This window comes from Silurus meridionalis, chromosome 1 (assembly GCF_014805685.1).
Source record: "Silurus meridionalis isolate SWU-2019-XX chromosome 1, ASM1480568v1, whole genome shotgun sequence".
Classification (NCBI taxonomy): Eukaryota; Metazoa; Chordata; class Actinopteri; order Siluriformes; family Siluridae; genus Silurus; species Silurus meridionalis.
This window is the reverse complement of record NC_060884.1, coordinates 19,896,308-19,913,034: the sequence shown is the minus strand read 5'-3', so window position 1 is coordinate 19,913,034 and position 16,727 is coordinate 19,896,308. Positions and strand designations below refer to the sequence as shown.

The 16,727-nt window shown below is 38.1% G+C and overlaps 2 protein-coding genes across 4 annotated transcripts in view; one reads left to right on the top strand and one right to left on the bottom strand.

Annotated features, from left to right (window-relative positions):
* Positions 1-3,306: 3,306 nt before the first annotated feature.
* On the bottom strand, positions 3,307-4,948 carry gpx1b (glutathione peroxidase 1b). The gene is made up of 2 exons (XM_046874187.1): positions 4,643-4,948; positions 3,307-3,868 (listed from the first exon to the last, which is right to left on the bottom strand). The coding sequence occupies exons 1-2, from the start codon at positions 4,862-4,864 to the stop codon at positions 3,518-3,520; spliced, it is 573 nt and encodes a 190-aa protein (XP_046730143.1). The 5' UTR covers positions 4,865-4,948; the 3' UTR covers positions 3,307-3,517.
* Positions 4,949-5,239: 291 nt separating this feature from the next.
* Positions 5,240-16,727, top strand: part of fancd2 (FA complementation group D2) — a 31,286-nt gene continuing 19,798 nt past the window's right edge. Inside the window, exons 1-17 of one of the 3 annotated variants that reach the window (XM_046858236.1) lie at positions 5,240-5,334; positions 6,419-6,497; positions 6,598-6,720; positions 7,016-7,083; positions 7,169-7,278; positions 7,390-7,447; positions 8,118-8,170; positions 8,388-8,466; positions 9,430-9,554; positions 9,769-9,856; positions 10,952-11,056; positions 11,336-11,436; positions 12,458-12,566; positions 12,649-12,684; positions 12,777-12,923; positions 13,048-13,182; positions 14,192-14,323. In XM_046858236.1, coding sequence (XP_046714192.1) covers positions 6,428-6,497; positions 6,598-6,720; positions 7,016-7,083; positions 7,169-7,278; positions 7,390-7,447; positions 8,118-8,170; positions 8,388-8,466; positions 9,430-9,554; positions 9,769-9,856; positions 10,952-11,056; positions 11,336-11,436; positions 12,458-12,566; positions 12,649-12,684; positions 12,777-12,923; positions 13,048-13,182; positions 14,192-14,323 — 1,539 coding nt within the window. In that variant the 5' untranslated portion in view covers positions 5,240-5,334; positions 6,419-6,427. Of the gene's footprint in view, positions 5,335-5,362; positions 5,418-6,418; positions 6,498-6,594; positions 6,721-7,015; positions 7,084-7,168; positions 7,279-7,389; positions 7,448-8,117; positions 8,171-8,387; positions 8,467-9,429; positions 9,555-9,768; positions 9,857-10,951; positions 11,057-11,335; positions 11,437-12,457; positions 12,567-12,648; positions 12,685-12,776; positions 12,924-13,047; positions 13,183-14,191; positions 14,324-16,727 lie in introns of those variants that run through there. The other 2 variants (XM_046858220.1, XM_046858227.1) reach the window with 2 other exon arrangements.

Sequence of the window (16,727 nt, the reverse complement as noted above, 5' to 3'; positions counted from 1 at the left end):
TTCTTATGTAGTTGGGTTTTTTTTTTGGTTCTGGGATTTTCAGCTTGCCTCCGAAGCCAGATAGAGGCGTATCGAGCCACTGCTCGAGAGTGGTGCTAAATTTGAGACTTGAAAAAGCTGCAGCTCTTTGCAAGAAAATTTAGATCGAAGCAATGTAGAGGCTTTAGATATTCACGGAATGAGAAATGACTCTGTCCTTCTTGCCACCCTGTACATTTTCAATTTGCTATCGTGGGTTGCGGTATTATTCACGTTTTTATACATTCTAGGAGAATGTTATCTACGCAGTCCCTTCATGCTAAGAAGTTATCAGTATGCCTCTTTAATCTTATGCTTTTCTGTGGAATAGCAGCATGCACGTGTCTTGAATTTCTGCAAAATCAAAAAGAAATCGCCCGCCGGTCCCCATGTGTTTCTCTCGTTTCAGTCTGACAGGCCGCGATAAGTACACGCTTGATTTCCTGCTACAATATTGTACAACATGATGCCTAGAATTATAATCTACTGGCCAATGCATTTTTTTTTTTTCATTTTTTTTTTATGTCACACTGTCAGAATAACATCCATTGAAAATTTTCAGAGATGTTGCCTAGATGTAAATAGTCATGTACTATCTGCAAAATAGGATATCTTTGTGTTCTGATATTTATCATGGCAATATGTGCAAGGGTTTTGAAAACAATTAAATAAGAAAAGACAATAAAGAATTGAAACCTAACCGGGAGTGATGTTCACTTGTTCACATGATGTACAGTCAATGCTAAAGCTACACCTTTAATAAAAATGAGCAGCATACACACTGTGGTATTCTGAGCATAAATACGTGGTGACAGTGTGCATTTTTTCGTGTAATAGTATTACGTAATAGTGGAAACACATTCTGCATTTCCAGTAGTGTGATTCTTTCTGCAAAATACACTTTCATAATTTAATCTCTCCACAAGTAATATCTGGTGATGAGAGACAAATCCACTATTGTTTAGTGTGGGTATTAGATGTTTATCCTTGAATGTAATCCCTTTATATAGTCCCCTTTTCATTAAATTCTGTCTCACACTTGAGTTTTACTATTAAAACATGTTCACGTAGTTATTAATGCATTGATCTTAACAATCATGTGGCAGCAGTGTAATTCTTAAAATCAAGCAGATTTGAATAATATATTCACACCAATCAGAACTGGGAATAAAGGTGATTGTTTCAGGATTATTGGTTCCTAACAGAGTATTCCTGTAACTGCTGATTCGTTGGAATCTTCACACCTAAAATGTTTCTAGAATTTACTGTGTCCCCATATATAAATGATGCAATAAAGAAAAGCGACCAGTAAACAGCGGTTCTGCAGATGAAAACGTCTTGTTGATGAGGGAGGTCAATGGAGAATGACCAGACTGGTTGGAACTCGTAGGGAGGCCACAGTAAGTCAGATAAACATTCTACAAATGTGGTGAGGTGAAAAAAAAGGTCCTTGAAACCTTGAGGTGGATGGGCTACAACAGTTAGGTTCCACTTTTGTCAGCCAAGAACAGGAAGCTGTGGCTGCAGTGGGCACAGAATCATTTAAATTGGAGGGCTGAAGATTTGAGAAATGTAGCCTTTTTGATTTCTCCTCCAACTAAAAGATAATAAAAGTCTAAATATAACACGAACAGCATGAATCCACGGACCCTATCCACCTTGTTCTAACAGTCCAGGCTGGTGGAGGTGGGTTATTTTTTTGCCCCTATTAACACCAATCAATGTACTTCAATGCCACAGCCTGTTTGAGCAGTACTGCTGATCATATACATCCCTTCATGGACACAATTTACTATATTCTGATGGCTACTTCCTGTATGACATTGCACTGTATAACCAAACAAAAGATGCCTTAAACTGGTGCTATAAACACGACAACGAGTTTAGTGTCCTTTGGGTTGCGATTCAATGGAAAATTCACAGAATAAATGCTCACCTGAAAAAGTTATTGCATGACCACATCATCCTGCAGAATCCATTCCAGGAAGAAATTAGGCTGTTTTGGGAGCAACAATAGTATAGTGTTCCTAATACAGTACTCAGTGAATGTAAATTCAAGTAAGGTTTATATATTGGGTGACCACTTCTACCTCCTTGGTAGCATACAGGCCTGGACTACTGAAATTGTGATATAATCATATGTGTAAAATTCTTAACAAATGCTCAACAATCCTTGATGTTTAAAACATTTGTTACAAAGGCCCTGATTTATTACTAGACTTGTGCAAGTGTGTTCGTGACTTTGTGTTGCAATTTCCTGCTTTTTCAGAGGGGTTGTACATGTCTGCAAAATCATCACACAATAGCACTTATTACAAAAACAGTAACAGATTTGATATTTTTAGGGAAATGATTATAATATATAGTTTCTATAATATATAAATATTATAATAGGTTCTAATATTATGACTACTATATAATAGTTTTGATATACTCCAGAAAAAAACAGGTCTGAATTGAATTCACCGCTTAAGTCCTGCATTTTGTGTTGAACTTTATTTTACATGCCTAAAAAGAGGTTTGAGAGAAAAATGATAAACCAAAGCAGTCACTCATGGAAGGCATTTTAGTTTCAAACGCAGGTCGAAGCTGCTCATTTGTATCTTGCATGAGGAAATGACTTCCTGATCATTATCATAGTAAATATAGTAAAAGATTAACATGGCTGCTAATACAGATTTTTTACATTCCTAATTTTCTATATTGACTTGTGTAAAGACGTTCAAAGTGGTTTGTGACTATGCGCAGCTTGAGGGAACTGGCTTTTCATAAAAAAAAAAGATTTGGTTTCCTAAAAGAGCAACATACACTTTTAACGTTACTAAATTGAATCTTTGAACGGCCACATGTAGTAGATACTGAAAGAAGATTGCAGCGGTGGGCGAAGTACACAAACCATGTACTTGAGTAAAAGTAGAGATACACTAAGTAAAATATTACTCCAGTAAAAGTGCTCCTTTGAAACTTTCACTTGGGTAAAAGTAGAAAAAGTATTTGTCTTCAAATGTAATTAAGTGTACTGTTTTACCAGTTAAGTTTTTATTCACGCGAATAAAAAGAAACCACTAATTTTGCAAAATGTATTTGAGTAAAAATGAAGATATTTGACTTTGAAATGTGCTGCACTTAAAGTAAAAGTCCCCCCAAATAGAAATACTTCAGTAAAGTACAGATACATGAAAAAGCTACTTAAGTACAGTAACATTATAATAACATTGTCCACCACTGGAAGATAGTGTGGGCTAGGGTTGGGGGATTTATTAATAGAAAAAGCATTACAAACTCAAGTTTTGGAAATAACATTTATTTGTACCACAAAGGGCTTGTTGTGCCATGCACGAGCTCGATGCAGCTGTGGAGTTAAGACTTTTACAGAACATCAGATCGCCCCTCACAATGTTTAAAAGAGCATCATCATCAAGTAAAGAGTCCCAAAACAGCAGCATCGTTCACGAGACGTCACAACGAGCTACACAAGACTACACAACTACAAAATGCTTTATATGGCAATGCCCAGAAGCTTCTTTATGTCTGCCTCGATGTCGCAGGTCAAGTATCTTCTGCTGTAGCGCTTGAACGGGACGCCATCTGGGCCGATAAGGAACTTCTCGAAGTTCCAGGAAATGTCGTTTCTGCACACCGGACTCCAGATGATGCATTTGGGGTCGCCCATTAAGGCAGTCGGCTCGTCACTTGGGAACGGAAGCTTCTCCTTGAGAAAGACGAACAGAGGGTGAGCGTCTTTCCCGTTCACGTCGACCTTCTCCAAAAGCTGGAACTTCGGCTCAAAGCCATTTCCGGGACGGACGTATTTCAGGGACATCAGGATCTCCTCGTTTTTACAGTTCTCCTAAAAATTAAGAACAAGAGTCAGAGTTGAAAACTTCTGTTTTGTACTTTGGAGACTATAGTTTCTTAATCAAGGAAGGAAACACAGTAACATCAAATGTTTATTACAGCAGTCCAGGTTTTTTTTTTTTTCCCCACTTCTAGACAAGCGTAACTGAAACAAGACAGCAAAGTATAAAAGCTGTCCATTGAAAGGGACAAATGTCAGGACTTTTACATAACATCCAAAACGTGTATATATAATGAATATAAATACTTCATTACTAAATTATAGAATGTAGAACCAGAAACTTCAAAACAGCTGAACAACAGAAAAAATGTTTACTAGGAAAAGTCTCAATGGCCAACTAAATTTGACCAGTTTAACAGATAAAATTCTACTTAAAAACTTTATTATTGTAAAAGACAGGAAAGAACATAACCATGAGAAAATGACTTACATGCTCTGATTCATCATCATGACTAAGCACATTACTTAAGGGGGATAAAAAGGCAACCCTTTACACTTACTTAAATTAATACTCATTTATTCTATAATTAAATTACCAGTGCAACATCCTGAGTAAGAATAAAGTTCTCCTGAATATCGAGCATAAAACTTTAATCATAATAAGGGCTCATGTGCCATGGGGGAAGAGCTGAAATGAGACACTGTTGTGTGTTTCTACGGCGCCAGATGCGCGCCTACACCAGTCCACACCCACAACGTCTTACATTACACAAACAACAAACAAAAGTTAGTTGAAGCATTTCAAGTTGAACTTGGTGTGTTTACCTGATGGCCAAACTGGTTGCAGGGCACCCCTAGAATCACGAGTCCCTGCGCCGAGAAGCGCCCATGGAGCTCGTTCATCTGGGTGTAATCCCTGGTGGTGGTGCCTCAGAGAGACGCCACGTTCTCGATCAGCACCACTTTGCCCTGCAGAGACGACATCTTAAATTCCTCGCCCGTCAGCGTCTTCGCCTTGATGTCATAAAACGACTTCTCACCAGCCATGCTCGCGAGTTTACCAGATTCAACACGGTACAAAAACACACAGAGTGGAAAGCAACCAAACTCTCTCAATGCCGTCAAAACGAGGCGTGCGCGCATTTATTTCCTTTGGGAACACGCCCATTTTTGGAGACACGCCCACGAGTGTTAGGGATCATCTCAAAATATTTCGGAAAATTATAATCTGTCCTTAGATGAATGCGCGTATATTATATTCAAACACATGCATATATTCATTAACATTATTATACATATAATCACAAGTAATGCAGACAATTTGAACTGAATAAAAGTATAACCAAGATTTGTGTTATTTACGTTTTTAATTTGGTTTAGAAAATGAACGATGGTTCCTTACGGATTTACGAAACGTAGGCGCGGGAATCTTCACTGCTACACCTCGAGTGTGTCTTGGGTTCATCTAGAAGAAGAATCCAGAACAAAAAGCTTTTGTTATACATTGAGTTTTGAATGTAAGTAAATACGTAGTTATGAGTACGAGTGTGAGTGTGTGTTGATTGTGAAAGACGGTTCACGGATCACAGCCGACGGTTGAGTTAAGTTTACTCTGTGTGTGTGTGTGTGTGTGTGTGTGTGTGTGTGTGTGTGTGTGTGTGTGTGTGTTTGATAACTAGCAGATTTATAGTGGCAGCTATTCTAGAAAGCACTCCAGATATCTACATCTACAATGATTATCAGGTCGAATGTATGTATTTGAGATTAATCTTTCATGAGGAATTTTTGTTGGTGTTTATGAGTTCATTTGGGATTTAGAAGATGTTTATTATGATTTAGGAGACATGATTATTCTGGAATTTAGGATGTGCCTGGAGATGATGGATATCTGATGATCATACCCATATACAGTACGCTTCACCTGTATAGGATGTCTGTATTTATGTGGTAGAAATAAGGCTTCCTGTTTACTGGATGTTTACAAGGTGCCCAAATCTGTTCCAGCATCACAATGCGAGCTCCATTAAGACATGGTTTGTGAAATCCTGTCACTGTAACCCATCTGAACACCCCTCCCCCAGGCCTCCTCTCATGACTTCTGCTCTCGAAGCTACATTTAATTTCTAGTGCAAAGGCTTTCCACTAGATTGGAGGTTATTCTAATAGCAAAGTTTGACTGAATCTGGAATAGGATGTCACACTTATGGATATGATTGTGAGGTGTCTACAAACTTTTGGCTTTATAGTGTATGTCAGGATTCAGGGAAAAGTAAATAAAGCAGTGTTTCTGTGTGTATATGGGTTTACATACTGTTGTTAAACTGAAACAAATTCCTATTTTTGGCATTAAAAGATACAAAATATCGAAAAAAGAACAGAGAGATGCTACATAAGCGCCACTTTGCACTGTAAAGACATCTTAAACTCCTCTTCTGTCAGCGTCTTCAGCAATAAGCGTCTTCAGCAATCTTATCCGTCTTCTAGATAAATAAATAGATACTTTTGTTCATCATACGAATGTACATATCATTAAACCATGATAATACTGCCGCTCACATAAACACGTTTTCAACCTGGATTGTGTTCTGTACAATCCAACAGTGGCTGAGGATGATGCGGAAAAAGAAAAGAGCATCGCTCGTTTCAGTCGATGAAGCTCCAGCCTTACAGGATGTTCCCAGTAAGTTACAAAATGTTACACTTCCTTTATAACAAAAACTTTTGTTTTGGTGCTCGATCTCAGAATAAACAAACACGAATCTGTTGTATTTACTCAGAAGCAAAGAAAAGCAAGTCAACTGGACGTCCAGCCAAATCTGCTGGTGTACCTGATTCTTTTTTTGGTCACATGCTGCGGGAATCGGGTGTCATAATGAGACAAGGCAACACAGCCAATGAGATCGGTAAGATGTTTTCCAGAGATAAAGATTACTCTTGATATCAGGATCTACTGAAGATTAGCATCTACTTACTCTACAGCTTTTAACATTTGGCTGCAGGCATCCAGCTCTAACTACTAATCTGTCTGTTACACTGTAACTGCTGATTTGCACTGCAGCGTTTAGTGTGTTTTCTCGGTACATGCATTTTTTTTCTTCTTCAAAAAGCTAATAGTGCATAAGTATTATAGTAATAATTGAATATGCAAGATGAAGCACATTTGAGTCTGATCATGTACTTTTTCTCATTTTAAAATAGCCGTGGACCAAGTTGTGTTTCAGAAAAGACTACAGCAGCATCTAAGAAAAAATCCCAGATATCCCAATGTGAGTGATCAGAGACTTTCTATAGTATGGTTTAATTGAATTGGAATTGCGTATTGCTGTATCAGTGCTTTCAATCCTCTGGCAGGTCATTCAGGAGTTTATATCTGGCTTGGAGTCACACATCGAAGAACCTGAGATATTTAGGAACTGCCTGCTTCCATGTGTGCCACGTTGTGCAAGCGAGGGAGACACCAGGTAGATACTGAAAAGCAATATGGGGACATTGTTTAGATGGTTGTGCTGTAAGTAACATAGTGCTGATGTAGTCACAGGTGTTTACATGTTTGTGTGTTTCTGCCCCAACAGTTCAAGCTCGTTTCAAGAGAGTCTGGTGCGAATGCTTCTGGGTATTGAGATGCTGCAGGCAAGAAAAGACAATTTTGTTTCTTAATTTTTTTTTAGACCATTGAACATTTAGATCCTTAAAGCTGTAATTTTCAAAGTAGATTTACGCTTTTTAATGTCCAAGAAATTCCTATAAAATGTGAGTGTACTTGAATTGATGGATCTTTTTTTTTTTTTTTTTTTTTTTTAAATAAATCATAGCTTGATATGTAGCTGAGGTCAGAGTACAGGGTCAGCAATGATGTGGCATCAGGGTTCAGGAGTTCGCTCAATGACCCAACTGTGACATCTTGGCATTAGTCCTGGTCGAATCCTGACTTTCTGATCAGTGACCCTGCAACTTAACCACAGAGTCACCAAGTTTAATTTAGAAAAACCTTTCTGCTTTTCCAGCCGTCCCAAAGTTATTTAAATTGTTTTAATTTGCATATCAGATATGATTCGTGCAATATGCCATTATTAGCTGAGATATTTTTTATGAACATAATGAGAATGTCTCTGTGGAAAAGATACGACATTCTGGGCATCAAAATTCTTCACTTTTGACTATCTGAACTCTGCTCTGAATGGTAACCCCTAGATCTTTAAATGTGTCACAAACTTTCTCTACGTTTTAATGACACTTCTGCATTGTGTTAAAAACCCCGATCATACTCCAGTTAATAAAGAACAACTGCTTTATTTTGTAGACTCAGGTCATCAACACTTTGTTTGAGAAGCTTCCAGAGTTCATGTTTGAGGGGTAAGCATTTGTCTTATCTTTTCAAGCTGTTCATTTGCACTCCTGTACAATATCTAGCTGGGATATGTTCTTATTTTTTTTGCATGCGTGTATTATTTTCGATTATTCTCGATTGGCCTTATTAACTGAGATGCAAATAAATGTCCTGTGCAGTCTGGCTGATACAGACCAATAGCATATCGCTTCACCGGTGATAATTGTTGGTTGTGTGTTTCAGTGTCGGAGAGGATGGTCTGAATATTCCACACCTCATCATTAATCAGCTGAAGTGGCTTGATCGAGTTGTGGATTGCAGGGTATATAAAATATCTGTAGTGCTAATCTGTAAATATTTGTACAGGTTCACTCCAAACTGTTTTCGAAGTCTGTATTTATATCACAGAAAACTTTTCAGAAACTTCTTGGAGAAATGGCAGAAGGCCTAAATGCATTGTTTTGCTCTGTAATATAATGATGTGATTACAGTGTCTTATTGGGAAGTTTTGAGAATACAATTGTAAGAAAAAATAATGAAGACGTTTATAACGGCGTAGCAGTGTCAAAATACATGAAGTACTTTGGGTTCATCGCAGTCAAAAAGAACGCAGAACAAATTCTGCTCAGACATTTTATGTGAAAAAGGATTTGGCCTTTAAATGTAAATGAAGTGTATTAAATGAGTAAAGGAACACATGGCTGGGTGATACTACTATTGAGCCGGAGGTCAGCAGGTGGTAGTCACTGGTACTTACACCGTTGCTGGTGCCAGCCCCCCCAGCAGGACAGGATAGGGTATTGTTTAAAAGATAATCATGGTTTTGGACATCTTTTTGTTAGAGATGGTTATTGAGGGCTGGCTGCCTCTCCCAGACTGTTTAAATTAGGATTAGGATTAGGATTGACTCAACTGAAATTCGGACCAAACTCCATAAGTACTTTTGTGATTTTTAAGCCGTTTGTGGATGAGCTCTTTCTGATTTAGCTTGCGGTGGAGTTGAGGCGGTCTGTAAATTTGTACAAAACGAATGAATTAATTCATAATATATTTTCAACAATCTAAACCTTCTACTTCCCACAAATTAAACTGGATGTGTATATGTGTTTAAATTTAAGGCATGCTTGAAAAAACCACAAAAAGAGATTAAAGAGAATAAATGACTGAAAAAATTCTTTTGTGTTGTGTATCAGCATTGCTTTGCCTTTGGCCAGCTGTAATTACATTCATCGTGTGTTTCACATATGCTGTTTGTGTGTCTGTGTGTGTGTGTGTGTGTGTGCAGGAATTGAGCAGTAAGATAATGCAGCTTGTGTCTGTAGCTCCTGTTGAGATCCAGCGTGACATCATTTCCAGTTTACCTGAAATACTGGAGGATTCACAACATGGAGACATGGCCAGGGACCTTAAGTATGCCTTCTACTTTAGCAAAGCCCATGGTTAACCCAAATCTTACAGTATAAATTCATGTTTTGTCTAGACGTTGAGCATAATTAGTCCTTTCTGGATTGTTGTTACTTCGACTACAATTTAAAACGAGCTGACGTGCTTAGGTTGATCTCATAATGATAAGGAGTGTTGTTAGGATCATGTGACTCTGAGGTACTTCCCACTCTCTGTTCAGTGCCTTACTCCAGGAGAACACCCAGCTGACTGTACCCATCCTGGATGCCATGTCCAGCCTTAACCTCAGCTCTGCATTACTGTCTGAGGTACCCACCCGCTTACTGCGAACACACATATCTGTACAATACTTTTTCTAGAACGCAGTATGTCCGGCTGGCGATAAAGTGATGATTTAATGCTCCCATAAAAACCTAACGGAATCGTTGTCTTTAAATCAGATAATATTTTATTCACATTTATTGTTTAGTTTCACAATCTTGGTCATTTCTCTTAGAAACTCCACCAATTACTCTGTTGTGTGCTCTTGGGAACCTTCAATGCAACATAAATATTTTTGTTGCCTTACCCTGAAATGTACCTTAATACAATTCTGTCTTTGAGCTCTGCAGCCAGTAACTTTGACCCTAATGGTTTGGATTTTGCTTTGATTATACATTTATAGTTGTTAGACTACACCATATATTTCTTTGGGATGGACAGGATTAGAAATGAGTTTATTAGAAGAACAGCGCATGTAGGACGTTTTGGAGACAAGGTAAGGGAGGCGAGATTGAGATGGTTTGGACATGTGCAGAGGAGGGACATGGGGTATATCGGTAGGAGAATGCTGAGGATTGAGCCACCAGGAAGGAGGAAAAGAGGAAGGCCAAGGAGGAGGTTTATGGATGTGGTGAGGGAAGACATGCAGGTAGTCGGTTTAAAATAGGCAGAGTGACAGAGTGGTATAGAGACCGATGATCCGGTGTGGTAACCTCTAACAGGAACAGCCGAAAGAAGACTAGACCTAATATAGGAAGGTGTGTGTCTTACAAAATCATGTCTGATCTATTAGACTTGCCACAAGTGACCTCCAGCCAAAATGTAGAAACTTTACAAAGATGATCCAGAGAAGTTAAATTCACAAGTAGTTACGTTTTATGCGAATACTTAAATCAGTTTTAAAATCCAAATTTGTTACATCCTTTTCTTTCTATTTAATTAATTAAAAATTGACTATGTTTTCAGAAATCTGTTTTTTTTGCTCTGTCGTGTTTGAGTATGGAGTGTGCTGTTTTAAAATGTAAATGTGACAGTAATCGTTGGAATAGAACAAGCTGGTCAATATACTTTACATATTCGGTACCCTAGATATGAACTTCCTTACTTGTCCTCCTTTCTGTCTCTGTTTTGTTGTGTCTCAGGTTCGGGGTGCTGTCATGGCGACAGTCGGCGCAGTGCAGCTGGAGGATCTCCCTGTGGTAGTGAAGTTCATCTTACACTCCATCTCTGCTTCTGATGCTAATGAGGTCAGAGCTCCCAAAGCATGGTTAATTAAGTGGCTATCATTTTCCACTACAACACTTTCTTTGAATTTTAATATGCGCAGGAAGTACCTGTGTATGTAAACACGTTTACGTCCAATCATGGCATTTCGCAGATGCAGACCAACTTACAGAAGCGATTTGAAGTCTGGACTAATAAATAAATAAATCATGATACTGGTTTGCTCGGTCATGGCCTGAAAATCAATCTACAGAACTAAGCAATGTCCTACACTGTGTGTGTTTGTGTTTACCTGTGTGTAGGTGGTGTGTGATTTACGAAAGAAGCTTGAGTTGGAGCAGTGTGTGTTGTCGTCAGCGCTACAGGCTTCTCAGAGCCTTGAAAAGAGCAAAATGAACAGAGGGTGAGAAGGAATTTATCACTTGAGCTCGCTGGAATATGCACAACTCCTACGCTCTCAGGGCTTGTGAGGCTTTTTGCCTTGTACTTTCTTTTAACTGAACACAGAGATCTTTCTGAAATTCTAGTCCTCTGAGGTAATAGACTCGCTCATGCTTCATGCTGTTAGTGTTATTAATTATTGCTTTATATGTATGCTGACTAACATCCAGTCTGTGTTATTGGCAAATCACTTCCTGGAAAAAGACACACATGAAACCAGAAGTGCTTATGATTTGCAGTACAGCCCAAAATTCTTTATTCACTAATATTAATAATTAATAATTTGAATCTACAGCATTATGTATTTTACATTCTGATTGGTTTGAAGATTGGTCACTTGATTTTCTACGCTAAAAAAACATCTTCGCTACTTATAATGCCTCGGATCTAGTCAAATGCATTTATTTCTTTTGACACGAAATAAATAAAATAAACCAAATTAAATCTTAACCCTGTTTTAAGACATATGTTACTATTTTGTGATTCGTCTTATTTTATTGGCAGATCATTTTTAGCGCAAAATTGTAAACCATGGCTTAGAATTTGGTGTATTGTAATTCTTTAATAGGAAATGCTTAATCAATTAGACTATTTTCACAATATTTTAACTAGGTAACATTTTCTAGGTCATTTTTTTGCAGTGTATATGACAAACTGAAATTTTATTATCTTGTTAACTTCGAGAGCAGAAACAGAGACCGGTGAAAGAAAGATTTTTTTATTGTTATAATGTAAGTGAAAACAGGCACCGGCTTGTTTCAAGGAACATCCACAACATTTAACGTAAACACACAGATAAAATACAAGATTTGCACTTCTTTAATAAGTAATAATATAGTGTAGGCAAATTGCTGTGGTATAAGAGGAATAAAACATGCCACACATATAAATGTATATACATAGCTAGTTGTATAAAGCAATACAACTTGGTCTCTCAATGTTAAAATACTTCAATATATCATCCCCTATCTATGTGGTGTCAGGACCCCCAGTGTCCCTGCATGCAGCAGTAAGGACAGCGTGGCTCTGGTCCTGGAAGTCATTAAGTCAGCTGTGCGCTTTCAAAAGACCATCTCTGAAGCCTGGCTCAAGGTAAACAGACTCAGAGTGACTATATTGTAAATCTTATACGTGATGCAACAGTCACACAGCAATGCTTTTATTTTCATTTTAGGCTATAGAGAGTGTCACTGAGCCTGAAGATCATAAGGTATAGAGTTTCTTATAGGATTTTTCTTCCTATCATTTTTATTACATTATAATCTGGTTTTATTTACCCTGTTATTTATTTTGGTGTTTCAGGTGGTTGACTTGTTGGTTTTGCTGATTCTCCACTCCACTAACGCTAACCAGAGTCGACGCGGGGCAGAGAGAGTGCTGAAGGCTAAAGTGCGAGGCGGCCTCATTCACGAAGCACTACTGAATAAAACTTTTAGGGATTACTCTCAGGTCAGTTTGCATTTTTACTGTATGCATGCCTGTGTGTTGTTTCATTCTGCATGTGTGTTTCTATTGTATGGGATCATTATGAACGTATAGGTATCGTAGTATGCGTTCTTGTGTGTTTGTATAGGTGATGCGCGGATATTTTCCTAGCATCCTGTCCTTGGCGCAGGGGCTGTTGCGTTCTACAGACTGCTGTGTTGTGCCGTTTGGAGGACACATTTACAAACAGGCCTTCACTGCTTTCGACTCCTATTGCCAACAGGTACAGTAACACGGGTGGTCGCACCTCCCAACACATTCCTATGACTTTTGTTTCCTGCAAATTAATTCCTTGTGATAACTGCTAAAAGATTAGATCTATACTTAAAAACCATTACTTGTTATGGTTGTGTGTGTGTGTGTGTGTGTGTGTGTGTGTGTGTGTGTGTGTGTGTGTGTGTGTGTGTGTGTGCGTGTGCATGGTGCTTGTCTTATCTAGGGGGTATTTTTATCAGGGTTGCGGCTATCAATTATTTTAGTATTCGATTATTCTACCGATTAATCAAGTAATTGGATAAGAAGTACTTTTGCTTTATTAAATAGCAATACCAAATATACAAGAGAAAATAAGACGAGTCCCTTAAAATGTAATTTGGTTCTTTTTTTTAGGGAAATTAAAATTTTTATTGCTGAAATTGCATAAAGAATATCTGTAAAAACTAAACCCATTTATTGAATTGCCATATTACATCAAAATGCAAATACAAATATATAAATAAAACCAATATAAATAAAAATATAACTATCAATTTCAAATAAAAAAAACGTAAAAAAACCCCAAAAAACACACCATACAGTGTTTTCTTTGTTTTAGTTTGAAATGATCCCAAACTTTGGAAACTTTGTCATCTCACCCCTCGCTGTTTTCCCCCCGTTCCTTTATTTTTCATTCTGCAGCATATTTTGTGTTCCCTGTCCAGAGCATATCTCTAGAGTTTTAGCGGGTGGTGCGTCAGTAATAATGGTCCATAGGGAAACGCAGTGCTCTGTGTGTAGTTAAATGGACTAAATAAAGCATCGAAGCAAATTATTTGCTTTTTTTGTATTCGGATTACTTGAGTTACTTGAGGAATCATTTCAGCCCTAATTTCTACATCACACCGTGTTTCCAGGACAGGCTTTAGATCCACTATGACCCTGTAAATAAAGCATAGATTTAGTTGAATAAATGAATGAACAAACAAATGAATGAATGATTGAAATACATAGTATGATATATATATTTTTTTTAGGAAGTGGTGGGTTCCCTGGTCACACACGTGTGCAGTGGTGTGAGTGGAGAGGTGGACGTGGCTCTGGAGCTGCTGTGTGAATTGGTATCCCAGAAGCCCACAGAGATGGCCCAGTACGCTGTCTTTATTAAGGTACGAGTCACAGACACACACACTGCCAGCTTTAAACAAAGGAGTAGGTGTTTTTTACTTGGCAATAAAGCTCCTTCTGATTCACCACTGAACAAGTGTGCTTATATACACAACGAATTTGATTGGTAAGTGAAGCTACCAGGACACAAAATAACAGCAAGACATATAATAATAAGAATAAAAAAAAAATTATAATAGATTTTGTGTAAAGCAGTTTGCCTTGCACAAAAGGAAGAGGTACAGTATGTAGGGGTAGTAGGACAAGTGCCTAGAATTAGAGAAATGGATCGTTTTCTGTATTTATATGTCCTGATGGTGTTTTGCGTATATATCGGGTAAAATGGCGAGCAAAACCAGTGAATACGGAAATTCACTTTTCATGAATATTTGAGCTGATGGTTATTATAAAATTTGTCTAATATCTGTTTTTAGATTTTTTAAATATAAATGTCAAGTGAAGTAGTCTGACAGAGTGCAATAAATGTAAGCTGAATAATCATCATATTAAAAAAATTACAGTGCCATATCATACTTTAATCATTAATGAGGGTTTAAGCCTATTTGATAACTATGAGATAATTGCTGTTTTTCTCAGGGGTAACATGGTTGTTGTTACATGATTTACTCGGACTGTAGATCATAACTGACCCAGACTTTTATTCCTTTTTTTCCCTGGGAGAGGAATTTAAAAATGAAGTAAAACAAAACCGGTTATTAGCATGCTCAATGTTATGTTTGTACACACAATGTTATGGTCACACACACACACACACACACACACACACACACACACACACATACACATAAACACAGCTTTCTGCATGCAGATTCAACAAGCAACCTAATTTAGCACTGAACAGTAAACATGTGGCCATGATGAATCAGGCTGTCAGTTATTTCTGAAGCCTGTGAATACAACATTAAGCAGAGCTGCACTGATATGAGTAAAGGCAAGAAGATTGAGATCTACTTGTCCCAGTCACCTAAGCTACTGATTTATAAACTCGTAGGCAATTTATTTATGTATACAGTGCCCTCCACAATTATTGGCACCCCTGTTTAAGATCTGGTCGTGGACTTCTAAAAATTCTCCTTTTTTTTAAAACAACATAGAACCCAAATGCAAAAAAAGAGAAAAATCCAACCTTTCATTTAAGTACATAACTTTGGTGGTAAAAAAAATCATACATTTAGAAAAAAAAAAACTTGAAATCATGTGTCCCACAATTATTGGCACCCCTTTTCCTCTGAAAAATTTTATTGTTTTTTTTTTTTTTTAATATATTTTTCTGTAGTTGCTAAGGTTGGTCAGGGTATCTAGGGACTTTTAATTAGTAATTCATGATTTCCTGTTTCCCTGGGGTATAAATATGACATGACACAGAGGCCTAATTCTCTTACCCATTTGTCAACATGGCAAAGACAAGAGAACACACCATTCAAGTAAGGCAGATGTGTGTCGACCTTCATAAGTCAGGCAGTGGCTACAAGAAAATAGCCACTCGCCTTAACTTGCTGGTATCTACAGTCAGAGGAATCATTAAGAAGTTTAAAACAACTGGAACAGTGACAAACAAGGCTGGAAGAGGTCCCAAGTTTATCTTGCCACAACGCACAGTGAGGAGGATGGTAAGAGAAGTAAAAAAATTTTCCAAGCTCCCCGTCACAGAATTGCATCAAAGAGTGGCATCTTGGGGTCACAGAGTCTCCAAAACAACCATCAGACGCTCTCTACATGCCAACAAGCTGTTTGGGAGGCATGCAAGGAAAAAGCCTTTTCTCACTAACACTCACAAACGTAAACGTCTGGAGTTTGCTAAGCGGTACTGGGACTTCAACTGGGATCGTGTGCTTTGGTCAGATGAGACTAAGATTGAGCTTTTTGGCAACAAACACTCTAAGTGGGTCTGGCGTAAAACAAAAGATGAGTATGCCGAAAAGCACCTCATGCCCACCGTGAAGTATGGTGGAGGATCTGTGATGCTGTGGGCCTGTTTCTCTTCCAAAGGCCCTGGGAACCTTGTTAGGGTGCATGGCATTATGAACGCTTTGAAGTACCAGGATATTTTAAATAAAAACCTGATGGCCTCTGCCAGAAAGCTGAAGATGGGTCGTCATTGGGTCTTTCAGCAGGATAATGATCCAAAACGTGGCAAAATCTACACAAAAGTGGTTCAGCAGTCACAAACTCAAGGTCCTCCCATGGCCATCTCAGTCCCCAGACCTCAACCCAATCGAAAACCTGTGGGGCGAGCTAAAGAGAACAGTGCATAAGAGAGGACCCAGGACACTGGATGATCTAGAAAGATTGTGCAAAGAAGAATGGTCAAAAATCCCTCTCTCTGTGTTCTCCAATCTTGTGAAATGTTATAGGAGGAGATTAAGTGCTGTCTTGTTGGCAAAA